General features: G+C 39.8%; 2 protein-coding genes across 4 annotated transcripts in view; both read left to right on the top strand.

Annotated features, from left to right (window-relative positions):
• Positions 1-5855, top strand: part of KIAA1841 (KIAA1841 ortholog) — a 55367-nt gene extending 49512 nt beyond the window's left edge. For all 3 annotated transcript variants that reach the window (XM_036334441.1, XM_036334442.1, XM_036334443.1), the window contains 4 exons: positions 26-99; positions 558-646; positions 3047-3138; positions 4037-5855. In XM_036334441.1, the coding sequence (XP_036190334.1) occupies positions 26-99; positions 558-646; positions 3047-3138; positions 4037-4073 (292 nt within the window). In that variant the 3' untranslated portion in view covers positions 4074-5855. The remainder of the gene's footprint in view (positions 1-25; positions 100-557; positions 647-3046; positions 3139-4036) is intronic.
• A 15093-nt stretch (positions 5856-20948) lies between these two features.
• On the top strand, positions 20949-24558 carry CUNH2orf74 (chromosome unknown C2orf74 homolog). The gene is made up of 5 exons (XM_036334440.1): positions 20949-22493; positions 22720-22815; positions 22939-23045; positions 23100-23113; positions 23906-24558. Exons 1-5 carry the CDS (start codon positions 22399-22401, stop codon positions 24077-24079), a joined length of 486 nt encoding a protein of 161 aa, XP_036190333.1. The 5' UTR covers positions 20949-22398; the 3' UTR covers positions 24080-24558.
• Positions 24559-26683: the final 2125 nt, after the last annotated feature.

Raw genomic sequence — 26683 nt, 5'->3', positions numbered from 1 at the left:
TGACTTTGGTTTAACTTTTCACTAGTGTGAGTATGCAGAAGAATAAGTGGGATGTCACAAGATCCTTGAGATTCAACCAGGATGCACAAAGAGAAGATGGTAAGTTTTATTACTTGTGTAATATGCAAGTTAGGTATAAATAACAATAATAGGAATCTTTTATGTTATGAAGTATGCTGAATAGCTTTAAAGGTTTCAACTGGAATAAGGCTCAGAATTAAAACATTCCTTAGACATCAACCAGAGTTTCATTACTAGACTGCCCTCTATTTTATGCACGTATATGGTTTTAAGGTCTCTCAGACTGACTTTTGCTCACTACTTTCACTCTAAAGATGACAGAATATGGTTTAGGCTGATTTATAGTAATCTTAAAAACATGAAAATTATCCATGTTTGAGCTATTTTCCACTTGTAGTCTAAAATTCTTCAATGATAATTAGGCTGTAGGTAGTCTGTAAAACATTTTCATAAACACTTGATTGCAATCTTTTTTAAGAAATAAAAGTTATAAATCACCCTTATAAAAAGTAAGGTTTATTATTTTTTACCTTCAGATCAGCGACGGATGTCTGAGATTACAGGGCACCTTATAAAGATGAGATTGGGTGATCTGGACCGAGTCAAGTCAAAGGAATCAAAAGAAGTAAGAATTATGAACTAGTGCCCTATGCTTGCTTAGATATGCCTTCCTACTTTCTGTTCATCATGAGGAATATAAAGATGTTTTAGAAATAATTTTAAGAGAATGATTTAAATATTTTTATATTCTATACCAGTTAGCCAATTCATTCACATAAAAGTTTTCTGCTACCGCTTATTGTCTGTGGTTCATAGGTCCTCTATAACACGTATAATAAAGTGCATTGTCACTGGATGTGTGATGTCACACCAACAGAGGCTAACGATGCATTGCTGACCAGATGCTGACTATCCAGAGGGTGACTTTTAAGAAGTTGCTGATTTGATCAACTCTGCTTTCAGTGCTTAGATGTTATCTCTAAAATAAGATATTATCTTGCTGAAAATGACTAGAAATGCCTATGTTCTTACTAGAATTATATATTAACCATAACATTATGTATTACCACAGTATTGATAATGTTTAGTTATAATTACTCATGCTATGTTTTTAATTTTTTTAAATTTTTATTGATTTCAGAGAGGAAGGGAGAGGGAGAGAGAGATAGAAACATCAATGATGAGAGAGAATCATTGTTTAGCTGCCTCCTGGACGCTCCCTACCAGGGATCGAGCTCGCAACCTGGGCGTATAACCTTGACCAGAATCAAACCTGGGACCCTTCAGTCCACAGGCCGACACTGAGTCAAACAATCTAGGACTTGCTCCTACTTTTTTATTTAAAAATTTACTTCCGTATAAAACTTCTAAGAGAAAACATAGGCAAGAAATTTTTGTGACCTGGATTAGGCAAATCATGTATATGTTAGCTACCACACCAAAAACATGACCCATAAAAGAAAAAAAATTAACAAATTGGACTTCGTCAAAATGTAAAATTTCTTCTTTTTGAAAGACACTAATAAGAAAATGAAAAGACAGGTCATAAGCTTTGAAAAAATATGTGTAAAACATTTATCTGGTAAAGGATTTGTATCCAGAATATATAACTCTCAAAACTCAAAAATAAAATAAACAATCCATTAAAAGAAATGGTCAAAAGATTAACCATACACTCCCTTTTTTTTTTTTTAAATATATTTTATTGATATTTTACAGAGAGGAATGGAGAGGGATAGAGAGTTAGAAATATCGATGAGAGAGAAACATCGATCAGCTGCCTCCTGCACACCCCCTACTGGGGATGTGCCCACAACCAACGTACATGCCCCTTGACCGGAATCGAACCTGGGACCCTTCAGTCTGTAGTCCGACGCTCTATCCAGTGAGCCAAACCAGCTAGGGCTAACCATACACTTCTTAAAAGAAGGTTACAGGTGGCAGATTTTAAAAATATATTTTTATTGATTTCAGAGAGGAAGGGAGAGAGAGAGATAGAAACATCAGTGATGAGAATCATTGATTAGCTGCCTCCTCCACATCCCCTACTGGGGATGGAGCCTGCAGCCTGGGCATGTGCCCTGACAGATAATCGAACCTGCGACTTCCTGGTTCTTCAGTAGATGCTCAACCACTTAGCCACACCAGCCAGGTGAGATGCAACAGATTTCGTCATTAGGGAAATGTAAATTAAAACCTCAATGATACATCACTGTACACCAATTAGAATATCTCAAGATTTTTTAAAAACATGCTGGCAAGAATGTGGATCAACTGGAACCCTTAAATATACCAAATAGGGATGCAAAAGGAATGATCACTTTGGTAAACAGTTTGGCAAGTTCTATAACAAACTACTGAATTCAACAACATAAATGCATCTCATATACATTATGCTAAATGAAAGAAGCCAGATGCAAAAGTCTACAGATTGTATCATTCTATTTATATAATGTTCTAGAAAAATGGAAAATCATAGGGTCATAAAACAGATGGGTGGTTCCAAGAATTGCTAGTGTCAAATTAGTTGACTTAAAAGAGGCTCAAGGGGATTTTCTTGGGGTGAAGGAACAATTCTGTCTCCGTTGTAACAATGGTTCACAGCTTTATGCATCTATCAAAACAAAATGTTTACTAAGAAAAGGTGAATTTTAATGTATGTAAACTATAAGTCAGCCTGAATTTTTCAAAATAAAGTTACTTTTAAGTTAAAAAGTAATACCTTTTTAAAAATGTATACATTTTTATTTATTTCAGAGAGGAAGGGAGAGGGAGAGAGAAATATCAGTGATGAGAGAGAATCATTGATGGGCTGCCTTCTGCACACCCTCTGCTGGGGATCGAGCCCACAACCTGGATATGTGCTCTTGAACGGAACTGAACCAGGGACCCTTCATTCCACAGGCCAAGGGTCTCTATCCATTGAGCCAAACCGGCTAGGGCAAAAGCAATGCCGTTTTAATAAAGCACAGCTTCTGTTGATTCTGTAAAGATAATGTCTAAATTTTGTCCCTTTACTCTGCAGTTTGCAGGAGGTATTTATTCCAGGCTTGAAGCACAAATCAAGGCCACAGTGCCAGTCAGTGTACGGCAGGGAAGCTCCGAGAAAAACACAAGGTAAGTCAGCATCAGAGAATTCAGAGCGCCATTGGCTTTGAAGGGATTTTTATTTTATTTTATTTTATTTTATTTAATTTTAGGGAAAATTATATGACACTAGAAGCACATAATTTGAGTTTTGTTTTGCTTCAAGGATTAGACCAAGACATTAATAAGAACCAGATTTTAACTTAAAAGTTAAGACTTTAAAAGGTCATAAGCACAAAATTTAATGAAAGAATAGTTCTTATAAGTATTCTTTTTATTGATTCAGTTCTGTTCTGACCCAACTGCTGATAAAAATGTAAGCAATAGTGTTACTGTGAATTAGCAGAATTTTATACTGTTTATGAGTTATATATTATTACTTTATATAAATCATTGAAGTCTTTCTCATTCCTTGTTTTATTTTATTTCTCTTTAAAAAAATCTAACTTGTGGGCCCTGTGTTATTTTATGTCACACTTTTTCTTTTAAAGATTAACAGTAACTGAGATTTGATCATTAATACTACAGATCCAAAGCCTTATCTGCAATGCAGAAATCCAGAAAGCTCAGAAAACCACAAGATTTTTTTATATCTGTCAGTTCAAACCTAAACTGAGCTACTATGATGTTATTTGTAGTTTTTATTTATCCCACTTAATGAAAATGTTCATTTGTTTCACTGTGAAGAACATTAAAGCATTCGATCATGGGACACTGCTCCAGATCCGTTAACATACAATCCAGGTGCCATATTATCTCCCCAAAACAAAAAATCCGAATCTCACTCCAAGGGTTTTTAAAAAGGGATTAGGGAGCTACATAAAGTTTCTTATTCTTCGATACTGTCAAGCAAGCATAACCTAAGCAGCAGTAACTTTCTATTGTTTGAGAAGCACCTCTGACCTTCTTTCCTGTTTAAAAAATGTAGGTCGAAAAGCCGTTTTGGTCCAGGGCGTCCTGCATAAAGCACCTTAGCGTGTAACTACAGAGGCAGCAGACACACCTCCGGACATCCGAAATTGCTCACCTCTTGGAGATCTTCAGAACGATGACTTCTAAATGTTTTATTTATTAATTATTCTTGCAAACATCATAAATCAGAATGCTAAGGGAAGCATATAATTAGGTCTTATGAAATCTAATTGTAAATATGAAATTCTTATCTAATTTTCTTTTAGTGTGATGCTAGGCTATATAGAAAATTAGTATTTACAAATTAGTTTAGATTCCTAATATTCGTTTATTTATTTGAAAGAGAAGAGGCCTAAACTCTTGAGTAGCTAAGATCTCTTAAGACCTTAAAAAATTAGGCGAACACACCTGGTAGTGGTACCATGCATGTGCACCGACTTGGCATGCCTCCTGTGAATTGTGGGGTAGCGTTGAGCACGGCAGTTTGTGTGATGAAATTCTCAGTGATGCTGATTTTAAGTTTGCATGAATATTAAGGAGGGATGGATCTCAAGACTGCATTAAATAAAGTGTCATGGTGAGGTATGTCTTGTGTTGGGCAGAAGGGTTAAATGCTTTCAGTGTTATTCCATGGAAAGCACAATGTCAATCCAATTTTTTCTTCTTTTGTTTTTTAATGCTTACCTATTGGTCATCTGAGCTGGAATTACTGATTATTGACTCTTTCTCTGTGAGGCTAGTGCCATCTGAATTTGTTAAAATAACCATTGATAGTTTTAGGATAGTAAATCATTTAGGTTGTCTGAGATACCCATTATACCGTTCTCAGGGTTCTAAAACCCAACCATATGTCTATAGCTATTCAAATAGCCCTTTAAAGAAGTTACAATTACTTATTGCTTTAGAGCTGTCTAGGAAGAAAGATTCCCAAATGCATTTGATGGATGAAAAACTGCATATATTCGAGAGAAATCAAAATTCTATAGATCATGTTTTAATTTTTCTAACAAAGAAGAAAGAGTGCTCAGGGAAAATTTTTCCAAACCATAAGCACATAAAGTATATATTTAGGAATTATTTATATATAGGTCTCTTTAAGATGCACTGTTTCTAATTTAAATGAAGATTTGCCTTATAATTGACATTTCTTCAAAGTATTTAGAGAACTGACTTTGATAATATGACAGAACAGCAATTTTTGTTGAAATATTGAAGTGTTATACTTAGTAAACACATACAGAAACCATTATTTTTAGTGAGTGTTTTAGTTGATAAATTAAGTTAGATTTTATTTGATGTTATATATATGGCTTGGCCAAGGTTTTGGAACTTCTGTTTGGAAACTTGTGTTGCAGTTTATATATTTTTCAATTGATATTTTTGAAATGGACTATACATTTTTTATTTTTAAAAGAAAATGTTTTATAGCACATAATCTGTAAGCCCTGCTAAATACCAGAGTCTTGCTTAGTTTACTGTATTCTCTAATTTAAAGGATTTAGGCATATACATGTTATATTGTGCTGTGACAGTCACAACCAGACGAGGAAAAGATGCCCTTTTGATTTTTAACTGATAGTAACAAGGCAACTTGCTTGTCCCCTAGGGAGACTGTACCACTGAATTGATTTTTACAAACCACAATTTATCAGAATTTGGTTCTCTTCAAAATGTGCTTTTATTTTATTAATGTCTGTTGAACATAACACAAGTACCACAAACATTTTATTCAAACTTTTAATAGTATTTCTTTTGCCAAATACTTTGAGGTTTGACCTTACATTAATTCTGAATTCACATTTCTTTAATTGAAATAAATGTTAATGACAAAAGTAGTTTGAAACATCCTTTGATCTGAATCATTCCATCTCCCCAGGAAGGTCTCACAATACCCACCCCTCCCCGCCCCCAAATCCAGTATTCTCATTTTATGGGTGGAGAAGTAAGTTCAGAGAGTAAAGTAACCCACACAGGGATTGGGGTCTGGGCCTATCCGCACATTCCAACAGCTTCTTGAAATAATATGCCTTGGATTGCCTAAACAGTCAGTCTCTCCTGGCTCACTGGTGACCCTAGCTCACTTCCTGTCGTTTCTTTCAGTCTTCTGTATCCAACGCCTACTTGGCATTTGTACTTGAAACACCAATACGTGTCTGCAGCTTAACATAATCAAAACAGAGCCAACAGCCCCACAGCTCCCTGCTTGTTCAAGTCCAGTCTTCCACAGTTTAGGAAATGGTACTATTGCCTCCCCAGTGCACAAACCGAAATCTAGAAATTACTTCTTATTCCTCTCTTCCCTTCACCCCCCACATCCAGTTCATCATCATAGCCCATACATCTTTTTGCTTCTCTCCATTGTCATTAGCACCGCCCAAGTCAGTATCTTTTACATGAAGTGCTGCAAACGTCTCCCAAGGGATTCCCCAGCTTCCACTCCAACCTCTGTTATCCACAAAGCAACTGTAGTGATTTTGAAATGTGAATCAGATCACATCGCTCCCCTGCTAACATTCTCGTAGCACTTCATCAAACCTAGAATAAAATCCAACCTCCGTGGCGTGGGCTTACAAAGTCCTACGTGGCCCAGGCCCTGGCTGCCTCTCAGACCTCCTTTCCCTCCTGCTTAGTACAGTCCAGTCACATTAGCTCACCTGTTCCTCCAACATGTAAGCTCATTCCCACCTTTCAGTCTCTTCACATTAGCTGTTCTCACTGTCTAGAAGGCTTTTTTTTTATAATTCAGATTTGAGGTTAGCTCTTAGTTCCACCAGGAGGCATTTCCATGTCTCAATCTAAAGTAGCTACTCAGGTCACTGTCATATCATAGTTTATTTCTGTACAACTGTGACATTATTGCTCTGATGTTTTTCTTTTATTTGTTGGTTTGCAGTTTGTCTCTAATGCCAGAAAATGAAATTCAATGCATCCAAATTGGAAAAGAAGTAAAACTGTATTCACAAATGACATGATTTTTAGATAGAAAAAATCTTAAGAAATCCACTAAAAGCCTATTAGAACATATAATTAAGTTCAGCAACATTTCAGGATTCAAGATCGATGTACAAAAGTCAACATTTCTATACACTATTAATGAAAAATCTGAAAATAAAACAATTCTCTATAATAGCATCAAAAAGAATAAAATACTTAAAAAATAAAAGAAATGCAAAACATTCTGAAAACTATAAAATATCATTGAAAGAAATTAAAGAAGGGTTAAATAAGTGGGAAAACTATTCCATGTTCATGGATCAAAAATCTTAAATGTTAACCTAGCATGACTCATAGTTTCACCACAATTTCTATCAGAATCCCAGCTGGCATTTTTGTAGATATTGACAAGCTGATCCTAAAATTCATATGGAAACTCATGGGACCCACAACAAGCAAAACAGTTTTGAAAAGAACAAAGAAGATTCACACTTTCTGTTCTAAATTCTTACTGTAGAGCACAGTATAGCACTAGCAAGGGATAGGCATATGTATATATCAATGGAACAGAATTGAGAGTTCAGAAATAAACCCATCTATTTATGGCCACCTGATTGTCAACAGTGCCAAGACCATTCAATGGGAAACAAATAGTCTTTTCTACAAATGGTGCTGGGACAACTGGATAGCCTCATGCAAAAAGAGTGAAGTTGGACACTTACACCATGTACCAAAAGAAATTGATTCAAAATGGATTAACCACCTAAATGTGAGAACACACACAATTAAGAAAGTGGACAGACAGCCTACAGAATGGGAGAAAATGTGTACAAGTCATATGTCTAATAAGGGACTTCTTTTCAGAATATAGGAAGAACTTTTACAATTCAACATTAAAAAAGACAACCCAGTTTTTAAAATGATAAAGGATTTGAATAGACATTCCTCCAAAGAAGATATGCAAATAGCCAATAGCACTTCATAAGATGCTCAACATCATTAGCCATCAGGGAAATGCAAATTAAAACCCCAAAGAGATACCACTTCACACCTGGTAGAATGACTATAATGAAAAATCCACCTAAGGACTGGTAGAGAATGTGGCAAATTTGGGCCCCTCATACCTTGCTGGTGACAATGTAACGTATGCAGCTCCCTTGGAGAGCAGTCTGCAGTTCCTAAAAAAGGAAATTTAAGATAGAGTTACCATTTATCAATTTATCCTAACAGGTATATTATTTTCTATCTAGTCTCTTCTTGTGTTTATCCATATGCATCTATTCATGCACAGGACAGTAGCATTATCTACCTTCTCATGCAGGAGGAGAAACAGACCCAGAGATGGCAGCGTGACTAAGGGCAACAGAAAGAATGTTCTGTGCAGTGTGCTCTTCGTGACAGTATTGCTGTGTTACATGAGGTAATACATACATGTAAAACACTAAGAATAGTGCCTTTGCGGTTTGGCTCAGTGGATAGAGCGTCGGCCTGCGGACTGACGGGCTCCAGGTTCAGTTCTGGCCAAGGGCACATGCCCAGGATGTGGGCTTGGTCCCCAGTAGGGGGCATGCAAGAGGCAGCCAGTCATTGATTCTGTCTCATCATTGATGTTTCTATCTCTTACTCTCCCTTCCTCTATGAAATCAATAAAAATACATTTTTAAAAAAAGAATAGTGCCTGACACATAGTAAATGCTCAAAAGATGTTATTATTAGACCACATGGAAGACTTTTAGAAATAACTATATGGTGCTCATTTCCATTTTTTACCCTGGCTCATGCCGTTTTCCCACCTGGACTGATGGCCTTTTGTTTTGCTGCTTATTGAAATTTCCCCCTGGCCCTCTGTCCCTGCTCAGACCTCCATGAATCTGCTGGTCCCTCTCTCTGAATTTTGTTGCACTCACGACATTGCCACAGTTTAGCAGTCACACATTCTCATTCCTTGTTTTGTTTTGTTGCCCTTGGGTCCCCAACAACTCCTATGCTCTACTGGTAATATTTTATATATAGGCTAGAGGCCCGGTGCACTCAGGGGGGCCCTCAGACCAGCCTGTGCCCTCTCGCAGTCTGGGACCCTTCGGGGGATGACCACCTGCTGGCTTAGGCCTGCTCCCTGGGGCATAGCGAAGGTATAGTCAATTAGCATCTTTGTCCTTTATTAGTGTAGATGATTCCCAAAACAATGTGGGAGTTAGGGCTCAAACTCCCTGAAGAGTCAAACTCTGCCTATAACTTTTGACTCCCTCCAGAACATAACTGTAAATAGACTACTGTTGACCAGAAGCCCTAGCAATAATGTAAAGTTGATTAACATTTTATGCTTTATGTATTATACCAGAGGCCCGGTGCATGAAAACTCATGCACTGGAGGGGCGGGGGTCCCTCAGCCCGGCCTGCCCCCTCTCACAGTCCGGGAGCCCTCAGGGCCAGGAGGCGACCAGGCAATCAGGGGAAGGTGACGCCCCATCACACCTCTGCTGCTGCCACTGCCGGCAGCTCAAGCCTCGGCTGACCCTGGTTACCTGAGCCTCGGGCGGCCCTGGACAGCTGGGCAGCCACTATCTGAGGCTTGCCTGTGCCTCAGGCTGGCCCTGGGGGGCGGAGGGGACTGGGGGACTCCAGAGACAGGCACTCTGGCGGGTCTGAGAGGACTGGGCGCCGCCATCTTGTGGCTGTGGGCGCTGCCATCTTTGGGGGGGGGGGAGTCAACTAGCATATTCCCTCCTTATTGGCTGTGGGAGCCGCCATCTTTGTGTCGGTGTGAGGGTCAATGAGCGTATTCCCTCTTTATTAGATAGGATACTATATTCTTAAAAAAAAAAATGAGCTACAGAAAAGAAAACATTAAGAAAATCATAAGGGCCAAAACCGGTTTGGCTCAGTGGATAGAGTGTCGGCCTGCGGACTGAAGGGTCCCGGGTTCGATTCCGGTCAAGGGCATGTACCTTGGTTGCGGGCATATCCCCAGTGGGAGATGTGCAGGAGGCAGCTGATCGATGTTTCTCTCTCATCGATGTTTCTAACTATCTCTCTCCCTTCCTCTCTGTGAAAAATCAATAAAATATATTTTAAAAAAAAAATCATAAGGAAGAGAAAAATACACTTACTATACTTATTGAAAAAAAATTGAGTATAAGTGGAACCATGCAGTTCAAACTCATGTTATTCAAGGATCAACTGTTATTATATAAATAATTGAAACAAACATGACAGTTTCATATTTGTTAGTTTTGAATGGTGGTTACTGTTTTAGACTCTGGTTGTTTGTAGTTAATACATTTTCCCAAATTAAAAATACTAAGCCAACCAGAAGTTATTGACCATTAAAATGATGAGGATTTGTTTAAAAATTTGAGAAAGAGAAATAAAAAACCCAAAAATTTGAGAAATTAAAAATAAAAATTTGAGAAAGAAAAGCTTCAGCAACAAATGTAGGCAACTCAGAATTATTTTATATCAGGTACAAATGCATGATGGGATCTCTAAAGTGTATTTACTTCTGACTGTAAGTAGTCACAAGACTGTGAGTATATGTGGTTACGTAATCAGGGAAGAGAGCTTACTTTCCCCCAGTAAGTAAAGGAGCTGACTGCTCCTTCAATGACATCTAATTTTGTCCAACGAATCAATGTTGAAGCCTTTCTCACGGTGGTTCTGGAGTGAGACCTAGTGTTGGCATTTTTAAAGGTCACCAGGTGACTCTCTGTACAGAAGGTTGAGAACCATACTGCTATGTGACATGATGTCGTTAAATGACTAACACAGCAAGCCTGGGCAGGAAATGTTCAGGAGTATTAAAAAAAAATTTTTTTCAGGAAAACATAGATTCTGATACCAGAACACTGTCACAAGGTGGTGCTGAAGTGTAAAGAAACCATTGCTTAAAATCATATAATTTCCTTTATGTTTACTCTTCCTTAGCAAGTGTGCATATGTGGATTATTTATAGAAGAAAACAGAATATAGGAAAAAGAGCTGGTAAGGTAAAGTACAGCTAAAATACATAAAGGATCCTAGAAGACAAGTGAGAAAAAAGAGAAAAATCAGAAAAAGAACAAGGAACACCACTTGTATAGTGAAATTGCTCAGGGCCAGAATTGTCTATTCTCAGGCTGTTGTGTATTTATTCTGTATGCATTATAAGCATTTAGAAAGTTCTAATCATTCTGAAAAATTGAGGGGGAAAATGTTTAAATAGTGTGACTAAAAAGTGATGGGAAGTGAACTAATATAGATTCTTAAATATTAAATCATGAAATGTTTCTCCTTTTTGTAAATATTTTACTTAGCAAACGTACATCCTCTGTACCAGTAAATTATCACTGAGATTCAGCAGATTACCCAGCCTGCTCAGCGCCGTGCCCTCCTCGCTGCAGTTATCCGAGGACCTGACGCCTGCTCTTCCCTGTCCGGCGCGAGAGACACAAAAACACAGGAGAGCATTGGGCAGATTTATACCAATATGGTAACAGACGTTATTCCATGGGTGGGGCGGGGGAGGTAGAGTTATGGGTGCTCTTTTCCTTTTTGCTTGCCTGTATTTTCTAATTATTATTAAATATTTAAAGTCAACAGAAAAGTACAGATAATACAACAAACATCCAGGTACTCACTCCTCAGTATTCTGACATAATAACATGATATACATTTTTTATAAGAAATGAAACATTCCAAGTATCTTCACCCTATTATAGATGATTCTGCTCCCAACTTCCTTTCCCAGAAGTAAACACTTCCCTGAAGCTAATGTGGGTTTCTGTTGTTGTTGTTGTATGTTTTTAAATGTTTTATTGATTTGAGAGAGAAAGGTAAAGGGAGAGAAACATCAATCAACTGCCTCTTGCATGCCCCCTACTGGGGATCAAGCCCAAAACCTGGGCATGTGCCTTGACTAAGATTTGAACCAGCGACCTCTTGTTGCACAGGACATACTGAGCCACACCAGCCATGCCTGTCATTATACTTTTTATGCCCATGACTGTCATTATACTTTTACTACATATATTATGTATCTACAACATAATATACTATTTAAACTTTAATGAACTCATACTGTACATCTCCTATGATTTTTTTTAGACTCTAAATTATGTTTTTGAGATTTAAATATTTTAAGACAGATAGCTTGGATTTATTTATTTTGGTTCCTCTATAATAATCTATATGAATCTACCAAATATTTATCCATATCCTATTGATGGGCATTGAGGTAATTTTCAATTTTTTTTCTTAAAATAAAACTGCAGTAAAAGTTTTGGATCAGTATCCTGTGCATACATGGATTGAAGGGTATGCACATCGTCAAGCTGACTAACCATTTCCAAGCTTTTCTCCAGGGATGGAGCAGCTTAGCCTCCTGCCAGCAGTATGTGAGATTCCCTGCTGTCCGCTTCTTCACCAGCAAGTAAGGTTATATCGGTCAGGATAACTAAATTTTGCCACAATAACCAGCAACCACAAAAATCTCAGTGGCTTGATTCAAAGGTTTATTTCTCATTCATGCTGCGAGTGCAGTGTGCGCCAGCAGTGCAGTTCAGCGGAGTCACTCAGGGCCTGGGCTGTGGAGACTCCATCCGGACATGTGCTGCTGTGAGGCAGGGAAAAGAGCCACCAGCTCACATTGCCGCACAGAAGTGACGCATCCCTTCTGTTCACGTTTATTTGGCCCAAGCAAGTCATGTGACCACATCTAACTTCAAAGAGCTCCCATTGCTAACTTTAGGGTCTGAATGTCAGTGGTTACCATGGTACTGATAGACTTTCATTTTTACTTCTCTAGTGTGTATGAGACGGTGTCTTGTTATTTTAATTTATATGCCCCTGATTGCTATTAGGTTGAGCATATATTCACAGATTTATTGGTCATTTATGTATCCTCTTTTGGAAATTGCCTGTTTATATCCTTTGCTCATTTTTCTGTTGAATTTTTTTAAAATTTATTTTGTATTATTTCTTTATATTCTGAATACTAATCCTTGATTGGCTATATATATATATATATATATATATATAACTCTTTCAGACTGTGACACTTCTTTTCACTTTGTTTAAGGTATCTTTGTTCATGTAAGTTAATTTTAATGTAGTCATATTTTCTAATTTTTTCCTTTATGGTTAGTCCTTTCGTATCCTGACACCTAAACCAATGCTTATTCTCAGAAGTTTCAAAGTTTGCTTTTTCACATTGAGATCTTTATTCCACCTGGTATTGACTTTGTATATGGTATAAAGTGGGAATCTGATTCTAATTTTTTTCCATTTAAATATGCCCCCAGCTTCATACTTTCTCCACTGGTTTATAATGCTGCCTGTCCTGAACCATGTCTCTATGAATGTATAAATGTTTCTGTGATGCATATTTTGTTCCCTTGGTCATTGTCCAATGAAATATAAATATGGGCTTTTCTTCTTTCAACACAAAAACTAACATATATACACTGTGCATTTTAGCATAAGTTCCTTGGATATGTTTGTATAAAAGTTAATAGAGATCTTCATTTTTTAAACAATTGCATAACATCCATTGAGGATGTATCATAATTTATTTAACCAGTTCCCCACTGATGTATGCTTGGGTGTTTTCCAACCTCATGTTGCAAATAATATACAGTGAATATATAATAAATCAGTTTGTTCTTATACAAACAAGTACATCTGCAGGATAAATTCCTCAAAGTGGAATTTCTTGGTCAAAGATTTCTTACTTTGATGTTGCCAAATCACCTTTCATATGTACATCTAATAATTTCACCAGTAATGTACTGAAGTGCGTGTTTCCAGGCAGCTTCAGAAACAGAGTATTGTCAAATTTTTGGATTTTTGACTAATGGGTAAAAAAATGGTGTCAGCATCATTTTGATTTGCACTTCTTTATATGAATTGAGCATCTTTCATACATTGAAGAGACATTTCTTTTCAATCACTATCCATTTTTATATTTGATTGTTAGTATTTTCTCATCATTTTCTGAGTTCTTTATATAGTAAAGAGTCTAGCTTTTTGCCTGGTTGTGAATATGAATAGCAAATGATTTTCCTGTTTGTCATTTATATTTTACTTAGTGAATGATATATCTTGGCTATCCAGAGAGTTTTTATGTTTAGCTACTGAGATATACCAGTCTAATCTTTTATGACTTTAGAGTTCAAGTCAAAGGCCTTTCACATATAAAGAAATACCAGCTAGCCCTAGCCAGTTTGGCTCAGTGGTTAGAGTGTCGGCTTGTGGGCTCTATCCCCAGTAGGGAGCGCACAGGAGGCAGCCAATCAGTGGTTCTCTCTCATCATTGATATTTCTGTCTCTCCCTCTCCCTTCCTCTCTCTCTCTTTTTTTTAATGTATATATATTTTATTGATTTCAGAGAGGAAGGGAGAGGGAGAGAGAGAAAGAAACGTCAATGATGAGAGAGAATCATTGATCGGCTGCCTTTTGTAGACCCCCATTGGGGATCGAGCCTGCAACCCAGGTATATGACCTTGACCAGAATCGAACCCTGGACCCTTCAGTTCACAGGCTGATGCTCTATCCACTGAGCAAAACCAGCCAGGACTCTCCCTTCCTCTCTTAAATCAATACCAGCTATAAAGAAATTCTCTCATGTTTTCTTCTGGAACTTGCATGATTTCATTTTTCCCATTTAAGTATTTGATTCATTTGAAAGTTTTTATAATTTTGGAATATGGACCCAATTTTATTTTCCTTTCAGATGGCTAACCAGTTATCCATGGTGTTAGTAAACACATGTATTAAATAGAATTCTTTCCTCCACTTGCTTGTGATGCTAAATTTATTACATACTAAATTCTGTTTTAAGGTTATGCTAACTGCAAACCCAAAAATGGCTCAAACACAAGAGAATCAAGGTTTTCCCCTTGATTTTTAAGTACATCAATTTGTCTCCTTGAATGTCTGACTATCTTTTATTTTGAAAAGTGGTCATTGTATATGAAAAATTATAGAGATAATTTGAAGCCTAAAATAATGTTATTTTCTTCCTGAGAGAATACATGTTTTCTTCTGAGAGATGGCTAGGAGCACTGTCAGTCTTGGAGCAACTTAATCCATTCAGAAACTGAGGTAATTCAGAATTGGACTGTAGCTTCTAGCTCCGAACCCTTCAAGCCTGTTTCTCATGTCCAGCACCAAGTGCTGTAGGGAACTTCCATGTTGTTATCCACCTCTGGCCCTGCACCTCTGTTTCGTGAGCATCAGGGGAGTGGCAGGGGGAGCATTCCTGGAAGCCATTCCTATTCCAGGACAGCCAGCAATGACTTCACTGTACATGGAGGTCTCTGGAAATCGTGGAGATGTATCCCGTCGCACTCAAACGGAATACATCCCCAAGTCTACTTCCTCAGCTTTTAAAATTGCTGAAACCCTTCTGACGGCAGGCAGCATGAAGTGTGGCGTGGGAGAGGAGGGTCTGGAGTGGAAAGAGAGAGCAATGACCAGCGTCAAGCTTTGTCACAGCCTGACTGGAGAAGGGAAGAAGTTCTAAACTAAAAAGAGTTTGAAGAGCTGCTTTCTATTTGCACCTGTGGAGTCCAGCACGCTCCCCAGAATAGGCCTCTCGTGTCTCTTAGAAGTAGACCGTCTGTGCCGTGAAAGGCAGGTGCCTACTGCCTTGCTCACCACCACATCCCCAGCCCACGAAACAGTACCCACACAGGAGGTTCCCAATACGTACTTTTCAAATGGATGCCAAACTCAGAGTATAAACGACAGGTAAGCCTCAGCCCCTGTCCTCAAGGAACGCAATCAGGGTTACTGCAGACGGGAGAAGAAATTATTTCAGTAGAACTCAGGAAGCCCTGCAGAGCAGAAAAGGCTTCTAGGTGAACCATGAGGGATGATCAGGGGTCAGGCTGGGCTGACAAGGGTCAAGAGGTGCAGGGCGCGGGCAGTGCGAAGCACAGTGGAGAATTCTCAGCAGCATGATGGAAACTGAGGCCAGGGAAAAGAGGCGGGACTAGATTCAAACAGCTTACTTGCCCGGTGATGGGGAGCTGATGAAAGGTTAGGCCACGAATAGCATTTCCAGAATTGTATTTGACCAAGAACACTTGGATGGGTTGGTAAGTGGTGAGTTGAAGAGGAACAAATTCCGAGTTAAGGAGACCAGTTAGGCAGCTCTTGTAATAGTCCAGGTAGAGTTAATGACATCCTGGCTGACCTTGGGTCACAGGTGGTAGAGATGAAAAGGAGGCGTGGTTTGGAGAAAGATTAGGATGTCAATCAGCTGGATGTGGTCATTGATTAGATGGAGGCGGGGAGAGGAGAAGGTTTGTGCTGACTTCCAGGTTTCTGGCTCATGTTACGCAGTGGATGGTGAAGCTCTGAGCTCAGGGGCAGGATATACGTAGGTAACCTCGGTGTGCCCTTCACAAACCTGAAGGGTGGAGTGGGACCATTGGAATGATGGCTCGGGCAGTGGTGGCAGAATCCCCAGCACTGTATTCCTCCTTCCTCCTGAGGTCTGCTGTAGAGCATGAGACAGAAGGACTTTAAAATGTTCCCTGGAATGGGTGGGCACTTGCGTATTGTGTCTATTGTGGTCAAAGTCAGGGATGTACTAACGCAATTATGGGTGGTTATCATGTAATATTAACAGTGCCCTGCTTCTGACACTTTCAGAGATGTTTTGATTCCAGATGAATAGATATTAGCTGTAAAGTCTTGCCACATCTTTTGCAGTGAATTGGCAGGCTCTTCTGCTGAACTGTGGCATTTGGGGATTGGTGTACGGTGACCAGACTGGATCTCCCAGGTGGGGCTGTGGAACAGACAGTGCATGATTTCATCACCAACTTCTACTGGCCTAACACAATAAAGCCCCATATCTGGTTTGCTGTCCATTAATGTAGGGGGGGAAAACCTATTTCAATATAAGTGCCTGGTTAAATATCATACCTTGATGTTGAGGAGTTTCAGTACCTTCCGTTTAGCCTTGTAAAATCTAAAAGAAGATCTCCAGGCAGCCCACTGCTGTGGTTGGGAAAAGACTGAGCTGATTTGATAAAAGAGAAAAGGAACTCATTTCATTTCCCTTGTCACTGAGGCTGGGGTGAACATATGTAATGTCCAACAAGGTAGTGAATGGGCTCAGTGGCTCTCACGTGAGGAATGCAGGAATCTCATGTTAGGAATCAAGGGCTCAGAAAGGGAGGCAGTATGGTGTTGATTATAACGTGTTGATAAGGATCGCAAGAGACATAAACCTCACTCAGACCAGCAAGGCAAAAAGGAGAGGCTCATACAACTGAAGGTTCAGCTTCTGGTTGACACTTCTGTGCTGGTGGTTTCTGCAAACGTCCCGACACTGAGACTAGCTGAGATGACTCAGAGCACATGTTGACCCCTGAACTGCGACTGATCAAGCAGGACTGGGTCCTGTGCGCACCCTGGTTTTCACGAGGCAGCTGTGACTCGTGAATCCTCTGGATGTCCTCATCTTGATCCTGCAATTCAAGCATCATGCTTTCGTCAAAGGATGTCACCAGCTCATGTGGATCAAGGTCCAGCTGGAGCACAAGATGCTGTAGAACCTGTTGCCAGGAGTGCACATCCTCTGGCCACTACCCTGAAGTAGCCTCCAGGCAGGAGGGGGAGGGAGAGCAGACTGCTCAGCCTGGAGGAACCCATGTCTGACCGCAGTGTGACAGATGCCATGACCACCAGAAAAGCCCTCCTGGCTCCAAAGAGAACTCCCTATCTGCTGGCTGATGCCTGACATTCTACCCTGTCTTGCTTTTGCTTGAAGCCCGTGTTAAAATATAAATGTCCTTGAGAGTGGGAACACTTTACATTTCTGTCAGGAATTCTTAGAGTGAAGGATTAGAAAGCAGGCTTTGATCACAGGAGGGAATAAAATGTGCAGGGTTCTGGGAGCCTGAGGCCAAGGGAAAGTGAGGTGGGAGGAGATAAATAACAAAGAATGGGGAAGATGCTGCCACTTCCCCGGGTGCCTGCAGCTGGAGCTGGGCAGGGCAAGGGCTTGGGATGCAGGTAGGTGATACAGTGCGTCACTGAGCTGCAGTGACAACGGAGAGGAAGCAAGGAGCCCAGCGGATGGCGATGGCATCATGGAGGAGCAATCCAAGACCAAGACCTGGAGGACTTAGAGATGAGGACAGGTAGAGGTCTGAGGGAGGGACAAGGACATTCACAGTGGGCAACAAAATGAGCAAATGGATGGAGATTGAAACAAGGTCTCTGTGCTCGTTTTATTTTTCCAGTGCCTGCCATATACCAAGCTACTTTCCTTTGTTCCACAAATACGTTTTTAATTGTGATAAAACACATACAACACAAAATTGGCCGTTTTAACCATTTCTAAGTGTACACTGTAGTGTCACTAAGTGTATTCACAATGTTACGCAGCTATCACCTCTATCCATCTCCACAAGTTTTTAACTTTCCTGAACCGAAACTCTGTACCCATTAAGTAATAACTCACCATTTCCCCCTCATCCCTGCACCTGGTAACCTCTATTATACTTTCTGCGTCTATGAATTTGACTGTCCCAGGTATCTGATATATAAGTGAAATCAGGCCTTTTGTGGCTGCCTTACTTCACCTGGCATAATGCCTTCAAGGTTCATCTATGTGCAACGTGTGCCAGAATTTTGTTCTTTTTAAAGGCTGAGTAGCATTCTTTTGTATGTATACCACATTTTGTTTATCCATTCACCTATTGATGGACACTTGGATTGTTTCCACCTTTTGGCTATTGTGAATAATGTTGCTATGAACATGGGTGTACAAATATCTGCTCGGGCCCATGCTTTCGTGTCTTTTGAGTATATACCCAGAAGTGGAATTGCTGGATATGTAATTCTTTAATTTTCTGTGGAACTGCCATACTATTTCCCACAGTGATTGCACCATTGTACATTCTCACCAGCAATGTACAAGGGTCCAATTTCTCCACATTCTTACCAACACTTGTCATTTTCTATTTTTTTCTTTTCTTTTTAATGCTAGCCTTCTTAATGGGTGTAAGGTGGTATCTTACTGTGTTTTTTTTAAAATATATTTTATTGATTTTTTTACAGAGAGGAAGGGAGAGGGATAGAGAGTTAGAGACATCGATGAGAGAGAAACATCGATCAGCTGCCTCCTTCACACTCCCTACTAGGGATGTGCCCACAACCCAGGTACATGCCCTTGACCGGAATCAAACCTGGGACCCTTCAGTCCATAGGCCAACGCTCTATCCACTGAGCCAAACTGGGTAGGTCTCTTACTGTGGTTTTGATTTACTCCTTAGTTATTAGTGATGTTGAGCATCTTTTTATATGGTTTTTGGCCATTTGTATATTTTCTTCGGAGAACTATCTATTCAAGTTCTTTGCCCGTTTTTGAATTGGGTTGTTTTTGTTGTTGAATTCTTTATATATTCATACCACACATAAACACAAACTTATAGGGGTTCTTTATATATTCTGGATATTAATCTGTGACCATATATGTGATTTGCAAATATTTTCCCAACATTGAGTATGATGTTAGCTGTGAGGTTTCTATACGTAGCCTTTATTATGTTGGGGGTAGTTTCCTTCTATTCCTAGTTTGTTGAATGTTTTTCCTTTTTATCATGAAGGAATGTTAAATTTTGTCAAATGCCTTTTCTGAATCAATTGACATGATAATGTATTTTCCCCCTTATTCTGTTAACGTGGTGTATTGCATGTTGAACCATCCTTGCATTCCAGGAATAAATCCTACTTGGTTATGGTCATATAATCCTTTTAATATGCTGCTAAGTTCAGTTTGCTAGTACTTTGTTGAGGACTTTTGCCTCAGTATTCATAAGGAATATTGGGCTTTAGTTTTCTTTTCTTGTATTGTCCTTGGCTTTGTTGTCAGGGTAATATTGGCCTTATAGAATGAGTTAGAGAATGTTCCCTTTTCTGCAATTTTTTGGAAATCTTTGAGAAAGATTGGTGTTAGTTTTTTAAATGTCTGATAGAATTCCCCAGTGAGACCATCTGGTCCAGGACTTTACTTTGTTGGGACTTTTTGACTATTGATTAAGTTTCCTTATTACAGTTCTCACTCACATTTTCTATTTCTTCATTATTCAGTCTTCATTGGTTTTGTGTTTCTAGGAATATTTTAATTCAGCTAGGTTAACCAATTTGTTAGCATACAATTGTTCATGGTACTGTCAGAATATTTTTTTATTTCTTTAATATTGGTAGTAATGTCCCATCACAAGTAATTTTTTAGTACAAACCTTTTTTTTTAAATATATTTTATTGGCTTTTTTACAGAGAGGAAGGGAAAGGGATAGAGAGCTAGAAACATCAATGAGAGAGAGAGACATCCATCAGCTGCCTCCTGCACATTCCCCACTGGGGATGTGTCCGCAACCAAGGTACATGCCCATGACCGGAATCGAACCTGGGACCCTTGAGTCCGCAGGCCAACGCTCTATCCACCGAGCCAAACCGGTTAGGGCAGTACAAACCTTCTTTGTGCATAGCATATAGTGTTAGGCCCTGGAGACCCATCTATAAGTAAAACCCCATGGCATCACAGTTACAGTCCAGTATTTAAAATACAATTTAGAGACCAAATTCAAATAGTCCTCCACATATTATAGTATATTAACTATACATATAAATTTAAGGTATAATTCTCAAGCCACATTCAGTGAAAGAAAGCCCTTAGATACAGTCTTATCCAGCCCTTACTTGCTGCTACTGCTGTGTCCTTGCAAAAGTCTCTGGTCTTAGAGTATGTGTGGTGAACAATGTTGGAGACAGACCACCCAGCAGCAGTGCCCTCTAGTCCAGTGATGGCGAACCTATGACACGCGTGTCAGAGGTGACACGCGATCTCATTTTTTTGGTTGATTTTTCTTTGTAAAATGGCATTTAAATATATAAAATAAGTATCAAAAATATAAATCTTTGTTTTACTATGGTTGCAAATATCAAAAAATTTCTAATGTGACACGGCACAAGAGTTAAGTTAGGGTTGTTCAAAATGCTGACACGTCGAGCTCAAAAGGTTCGCCATTACTGACCTCGTCAGTCCAGCACTGCTCTGCACCACACACACTCAAATTTAAGTAAGGGGATGGGCCCTTTCCCCCTTTTTTATTTAAGTATAACTTCCACACAGTAGAGGGCATGAAGTGTACTAATCTTAAGTACACAAATTTAATGGATTTTTACATATGTTTAACTCAGTGTAACCACCAGTAACTAGATATAAAATCTCCCAGAAAAACCTGTGTGTCCATGAGGCATGAGAAGACTTGAACTCAAGCCTCAGTTGGACAGCAGTGTATCTGAGCCTTCATCTCAGAGCCTTGGCTGGAGAACGCTTCATCCAGGAACCTGCTGACTGCTGAGTGGCTCAGAGGTTCACATTCTGCAGAATCAGCCTTGCCTGAGCCCTTCAGTAAACTACACTTGTGCTCACACACACACACACACACACACTTACTAAATATTTATGGAATTTCAGGTCCTGACTTGGTGGAGTATACAAAGGTAAAGAAGCCATAGTCCTTGCCTTTCTGGGAGGTAGCCAGTGTCGCTGCAGCCCAGAGACCCCTCAGCTCACCTTTGACTTTTATAGATGTGATTGGCAGCAGCTACCATACTCCTTTGTACCTTCCTTTTCTCAGAAAATCCTAGCTCTGCCCTCCCTTGTCCTGGGCACCGCTCACTCACCTGAAGTTAGGGTGCGTCAGGGGTCATCGCTGCTCTGGTCAGCTCAGCCAGGGCCTCTAGAGCTGCCAGTGCTTGGGAAGTAGGCCCATTGCTGTGGGATGAGGAGGATATGGGCTATGCGGTCTGGAGAGAATGCTACTAGGAGGTGAGTTGATTACCAGCCTCAGGGCTACAAAGCAGGACTTTATAAGGAGGAAGCGGACTGATGGTTTATGGTCTGTGAAAAAAGCAGTGAGTTTAGCAGGCTCCGGTGAAAGGAAGGAAGGATGGCATGGTTTTAAGAAGAGGAAGAAAATCCTTGTCCAAAGAGTGGCCAAGATGGTGTCAGGTGACCTCCACCCCCACCGTCTCAGAGGAGAGGACTGACAGACAGCAGCCCAGAGGAGAGCTCTGTGGATTTCCTGATTCCAGGTGATGGGTGGGGTTGGGCTGGGCTCCAGTCCCTCTAACCCAATGGTTCCATGAGTCTGTGATGTCACTGAAGAGAGAAGAGAGGGTAGCGGGGCTCAGCTGCAGATGCCCCAGTGCCTCTCTCCTTAGATTCGGATAGTTTGGGGGATGAGGGGCGGTGAGCTGAGGGAGCACACAGCAGAGCATCTTTTACAAAGCTGGCCAGAAGAACAATGAAAACAGCCTTTAGTTCTTCTGTTTCTAGAAAACTTAAAGAACAAGAGATCGACATTCAAACTGAACTGAAAAGGAATATTTGGACAAACCGTGATTGCGAGAGTGGATAAGTCTCTAGCTGAGCCTATGAGCTCTGACACCATAGCAATCATCTTCGTCATCCTCCTCCTCATTTGCTTTACTTCCATCCTCTTTTTATTGATGCTGTTTTTATATAAATGGTATAAATCCATGCTGATAAATTGGGATCAGATTTCAAGTCACACTAGCAATGTATCTTGAAATAAGATCAAATAATTTAAAATAGATGAAATAACAATTCTGTAGCTACTTTTCCCATTCAGGGTTTGAGAAATGCAAATTGCCTCTGTAAACATGAAGTTCCATGCTAGTCTTAAACCAAGACCATTTTTCCTTTTTCTGAACTGTTTGCTTGTTCATTTTCAGTTTCCAAAGCAGGAAAACTGAAGAGACAGAAAACGGTCCTTGTGAAGATTGTTTAACTGATAATGTGCAGACAAGCAAACCAGGAGACCAAGAAAAGTAAGTCTGTGTCATAGAATGTCCATAGAATGTCGTAGAAAGCCATTTCTGCATGTGATACTGGTGGCTAATGTGCATGAATTTTAAAATCCCTGCTGGTTGATTTTTTTTTTTTTTTTTTAGTAATCTAAAGCAAATCATGAGGCCTGGCATCCTTGTCCACAGACTGAGTAAAGAAATGGTGGCTGCATACTTGAAAAACAACGAGGACATAGAGGGCAGAGTGGAGGGCAAAATACAAAAGAAGCCAGATCTTCAGGGTCCAGATCTTGAGGGTCCTAAAGAGAACAGTCCAAAGGTGATGGGCTTGCACCTCGCAAGGGCAGTTTAGAATCTGTCCGACGGTAAGGGGGTAGCTCACATGGCCAGGCACAATAAGGGATGCTCTTGCCTGTGATTTAGGTTTGTACCTGGAAGGAATGCCATGTCCATGGTCATTTAAACCATTCTTCTTAGCTTCATTGGTTCACGTTATTAACGACTTACATATGCCAAGCCTGACATATGCTCCTTCTTCATGGCTACATTTGTGTTTTTCTTAATAATTCCCCTCATTTTGCTGCTTTTCTCAGAATCCTTGAAGCTTAGAGCTGGAGGAGGTCTTGGAGATCATCTAGGGATCCAACAAATGAGAAAGTGACATGAGTTGTTCAAGGTCATTCCTCCACCGTGGCTTAGCTCGGGACCAGACTGTGTCCCTTCTGAGTTCGGGCTCCTTCAAGGCCAGCACACAGACATTGCCAGGGCTCCTTAGCTCCGTGCTTGGAGCTCCCTAGTAAGAACAACTCACACGCCCTCCCAACAGAAGACCCAGGCCCAGGCAGAGACAGAACGATGATCCAGGCAGCTCCGGGTTTGACTGCAACATAGAGAGAACAACACACGTTACCAAATGCTATTTGGATGTGTCAGTGTTTGCTTTTAAAACCCTAGAAATACGAACATGATGGGTTCTCACAGTTTTCCTATATCACTTCGTGATACTTTTCTGTTCCTTACTAACAATGTACATATAACCTGTATTTTCAAAAGCAGGGCTTGTTGTGTTCATAAAATGATCACTTACGCAGTCCGTCCCATTCTCTTGCAGGACGCTGATTTGCAAGGAGCACACATATCTGTCACTGGAACCCCTTCAGTTACTGACATCAGCAAAAGACCTTTAAAAGAAGTGACGTTTTCTAGGGAGGTGATTGTTGTGGATCTCGGGGAGAAACACCCTGCACCGCAAAGCCATATTCAAGAACATAAAGAGAGAAAATGAAGGTCAGAAAAGGCTGAGAGTGAAAGCAATGTAACTTGAGACTAGCAGTGCAATGACTGGGGGTATGAAATCATGTTGAAACGGCAAAATAATGGAGAATTAAGCAACTACAAATAACATTTTATCTTTGTGCAGAAAGAAGTGGGCTACATGCAAAATTCTGTAAGCAAAATACCCAGAACTTGAATATAATGTGTGTGTTTTTAAACACAAATCCGAGTTCAAGAAATTGATTATATTAAGTGTCCTTGCAACTCAGTCTACTCAAACACTGCCTAACCTATGAATAAAGTTACTTTGTGCAGTTATCTTAGGTGAATGGTATTCAAAGTAACGTTGGAAACAGCACATGTCCTTGATGACCATGGACATTCATGGCCAAAACCGTTCCCACCATCATCAAGGAAACCTCCAATAACTAGGTCTAGAATCCCTTACCATACAATCCCTACTGCACTCAGTTCTGAAACCGTTCTTGTACTGACAACTGCTTTTCAATATTGATTTTTTTTTTTAAATTACCATTACTAACAATTTCCTGTTATGTTAGGGAAGTCATGAGATCACACTATTCCTGATTTCAGTAGTTTAAAATTTGCTGTCTATATGAGGACTATGATAGTACAGACCAGTGCAACATCACCCAAACCACTGCAGTAAACACCTATGAAATGTGTCAGGGACCGTGGGAGAGATAATAAGCAGAAAACACAGCATTTGATTCAGGGGCGTAGCACATTGTCATGAATATGGCCTATGCTCAATAAATGTTTGTGGAGTGATTGAAAGAGTAAGTGATAACATAATTTAGAATGTGTAACTAATGCTAAATGGGGAGTACTGGCACTCACTGTGGCCTGGGACTATCTCATTGTGAGGAGGAGAAGGGATTTAACCAAACGGAAGGATTGGATGATACAAGCAGAGGAAAGTGTGCATCTCAGACAGGGAAAGGCACAAGCCAAGGCAAAGAGGTGAGCATATGTGCTGAGTTTGGTGGACACCAGTTAGCTGGAGCTGCAGGTTGGTGTTGAGGAGAGCTGAGAGGTAACTGAGTCAGAGCAAGGTTACTCTTAGGATCCCAGGCTAGGAGTATAGGTGGAGAACAGATGGAAGCAGTGTGGACTGCAGGGTGTGTGGGTCTACAAAAATATTCATTCAGAGCCCATGAGTTCTCTACAAGCACTTAAAAATTTTGGTCTTTCACTTGATAATATTTTTAAAAGTTTAAATTGTGGTAAATATACATAAAACTTACCATATTAATTAACCATTTTTAAAAAATATTGTTGAAAGTATTACATAGGTCCTTCTTTTCCCATTAACCTCTTCCAGCCCGCTCCTATCCCCTACTCCACCCCCCAGACCCTCACCACCCCAATGTCTGTGTCTATAGGTTATGGTTATATGTATACAAGTACATTGGTTGATCTCTTTCCACCCATCCTCACCTGCCTTCCCTCTGAGGTTCAACAATCTGTTTATGCTTCTATGTCTCTGGGTCTGTTTTTGTTCATCAGTTTATTTGGTTCATTAGGTTCCACATATGAGTGAGATCATGTGATACTTACCTTTCTCTGACTGACTTATTTTGCTTAGCATAATACTCTCCAGATCCATCCATGCTGTTGCAAATGGCAAGAGTTCTTTTTTATTGCTGCATAGTATTCCATTATGTAAATGTACCACAGCATCTTGACCATTTTTAAAGTGTACAATTCAATAATGTTAAGTACCTTCACATTGTACATTTCCACATCTACCCACACAACACTTTTCATCTTGTAAGACTATAACTCTATATCCATTAACACTAACTCCTCACCCCCAACCCCACCCCAGCCCTTGGTAACTACCAATCTATTTTCTGTCCCTATGAATTTGACTGATCTAAGCAACTCACATAAGTGGAATCATAGTATTGTCCTTTTGTCCTTATGTCACTTAGAATAATATTCTCAAGGCTTATACATGTGCCAAGAATGTCCTTTCTTTTTAAGCCTGAATAATATATTCCATGTGTATGTATACACCACAATTTGTTTATCCACTCACCTGCTGATGGGCACTTGGATTGCTTCTTACCTTTTTTTCTATTGTGAATAATGCTGCTATGAATATTTAAAATTTTAATCTAAGAAAGCTCAGACTTATCTAGATGTCCATTTATAGTTGTGTATTCCCCTATGATGTCTTGTGTATTCCCCTATGATGTCTTCATTGCCCATATCTGCGTCTATATTTATGGAACCAAGTTCCTTAGTCATAAGCTGAGGAGAAAAGAGTAGAGGAGGAATTAATATATACATGATGCATCTATGTTAAAGTGAAGGCCAAATTTCCTGGTGACTGACTATATTAACCAAGGTTTCGTAGCAGTTCTAAGAGAAGAGTAGAAAATTGGCCATCAGGGCCCATAACACTGCAGGCACACAGAATTCCAGAAGGCCGTCAGTGCCATGGCAACAGGATCAGCAGAATAGTCAACAGAACAGCATCTGGCACTAAATGGTAACGTGAATTTTATTGGTTTTACGCTTTTGTTTGTATTTGATTTGTAGTTTGTTTTGGTTTTAGAGTCAGATAGGGCTCTGAGGATAATAA

Source organism: Myotis myotis, unplaced genomic scaffold (genome assembly GCF_014108235.1).
Source record: "Myotis myotis isolate mMyoMyo1 unplaced genomic scaffold, mMyoMyo1.p scaffold_m19_p_14, whole genome shotgun sequence".
Classification (NCBI taxonomy): Eukaryota; Metazoa; Chordata; class Mammalia; order Chiroptera; family Vespertilionidae; genus Myotis; species Myotis myotis.
The sequence above is the reverse complement of the archived record's forward strand: the minus strand, read 5'-3'. Positions and strand labels throughout refer to the sequence as shown.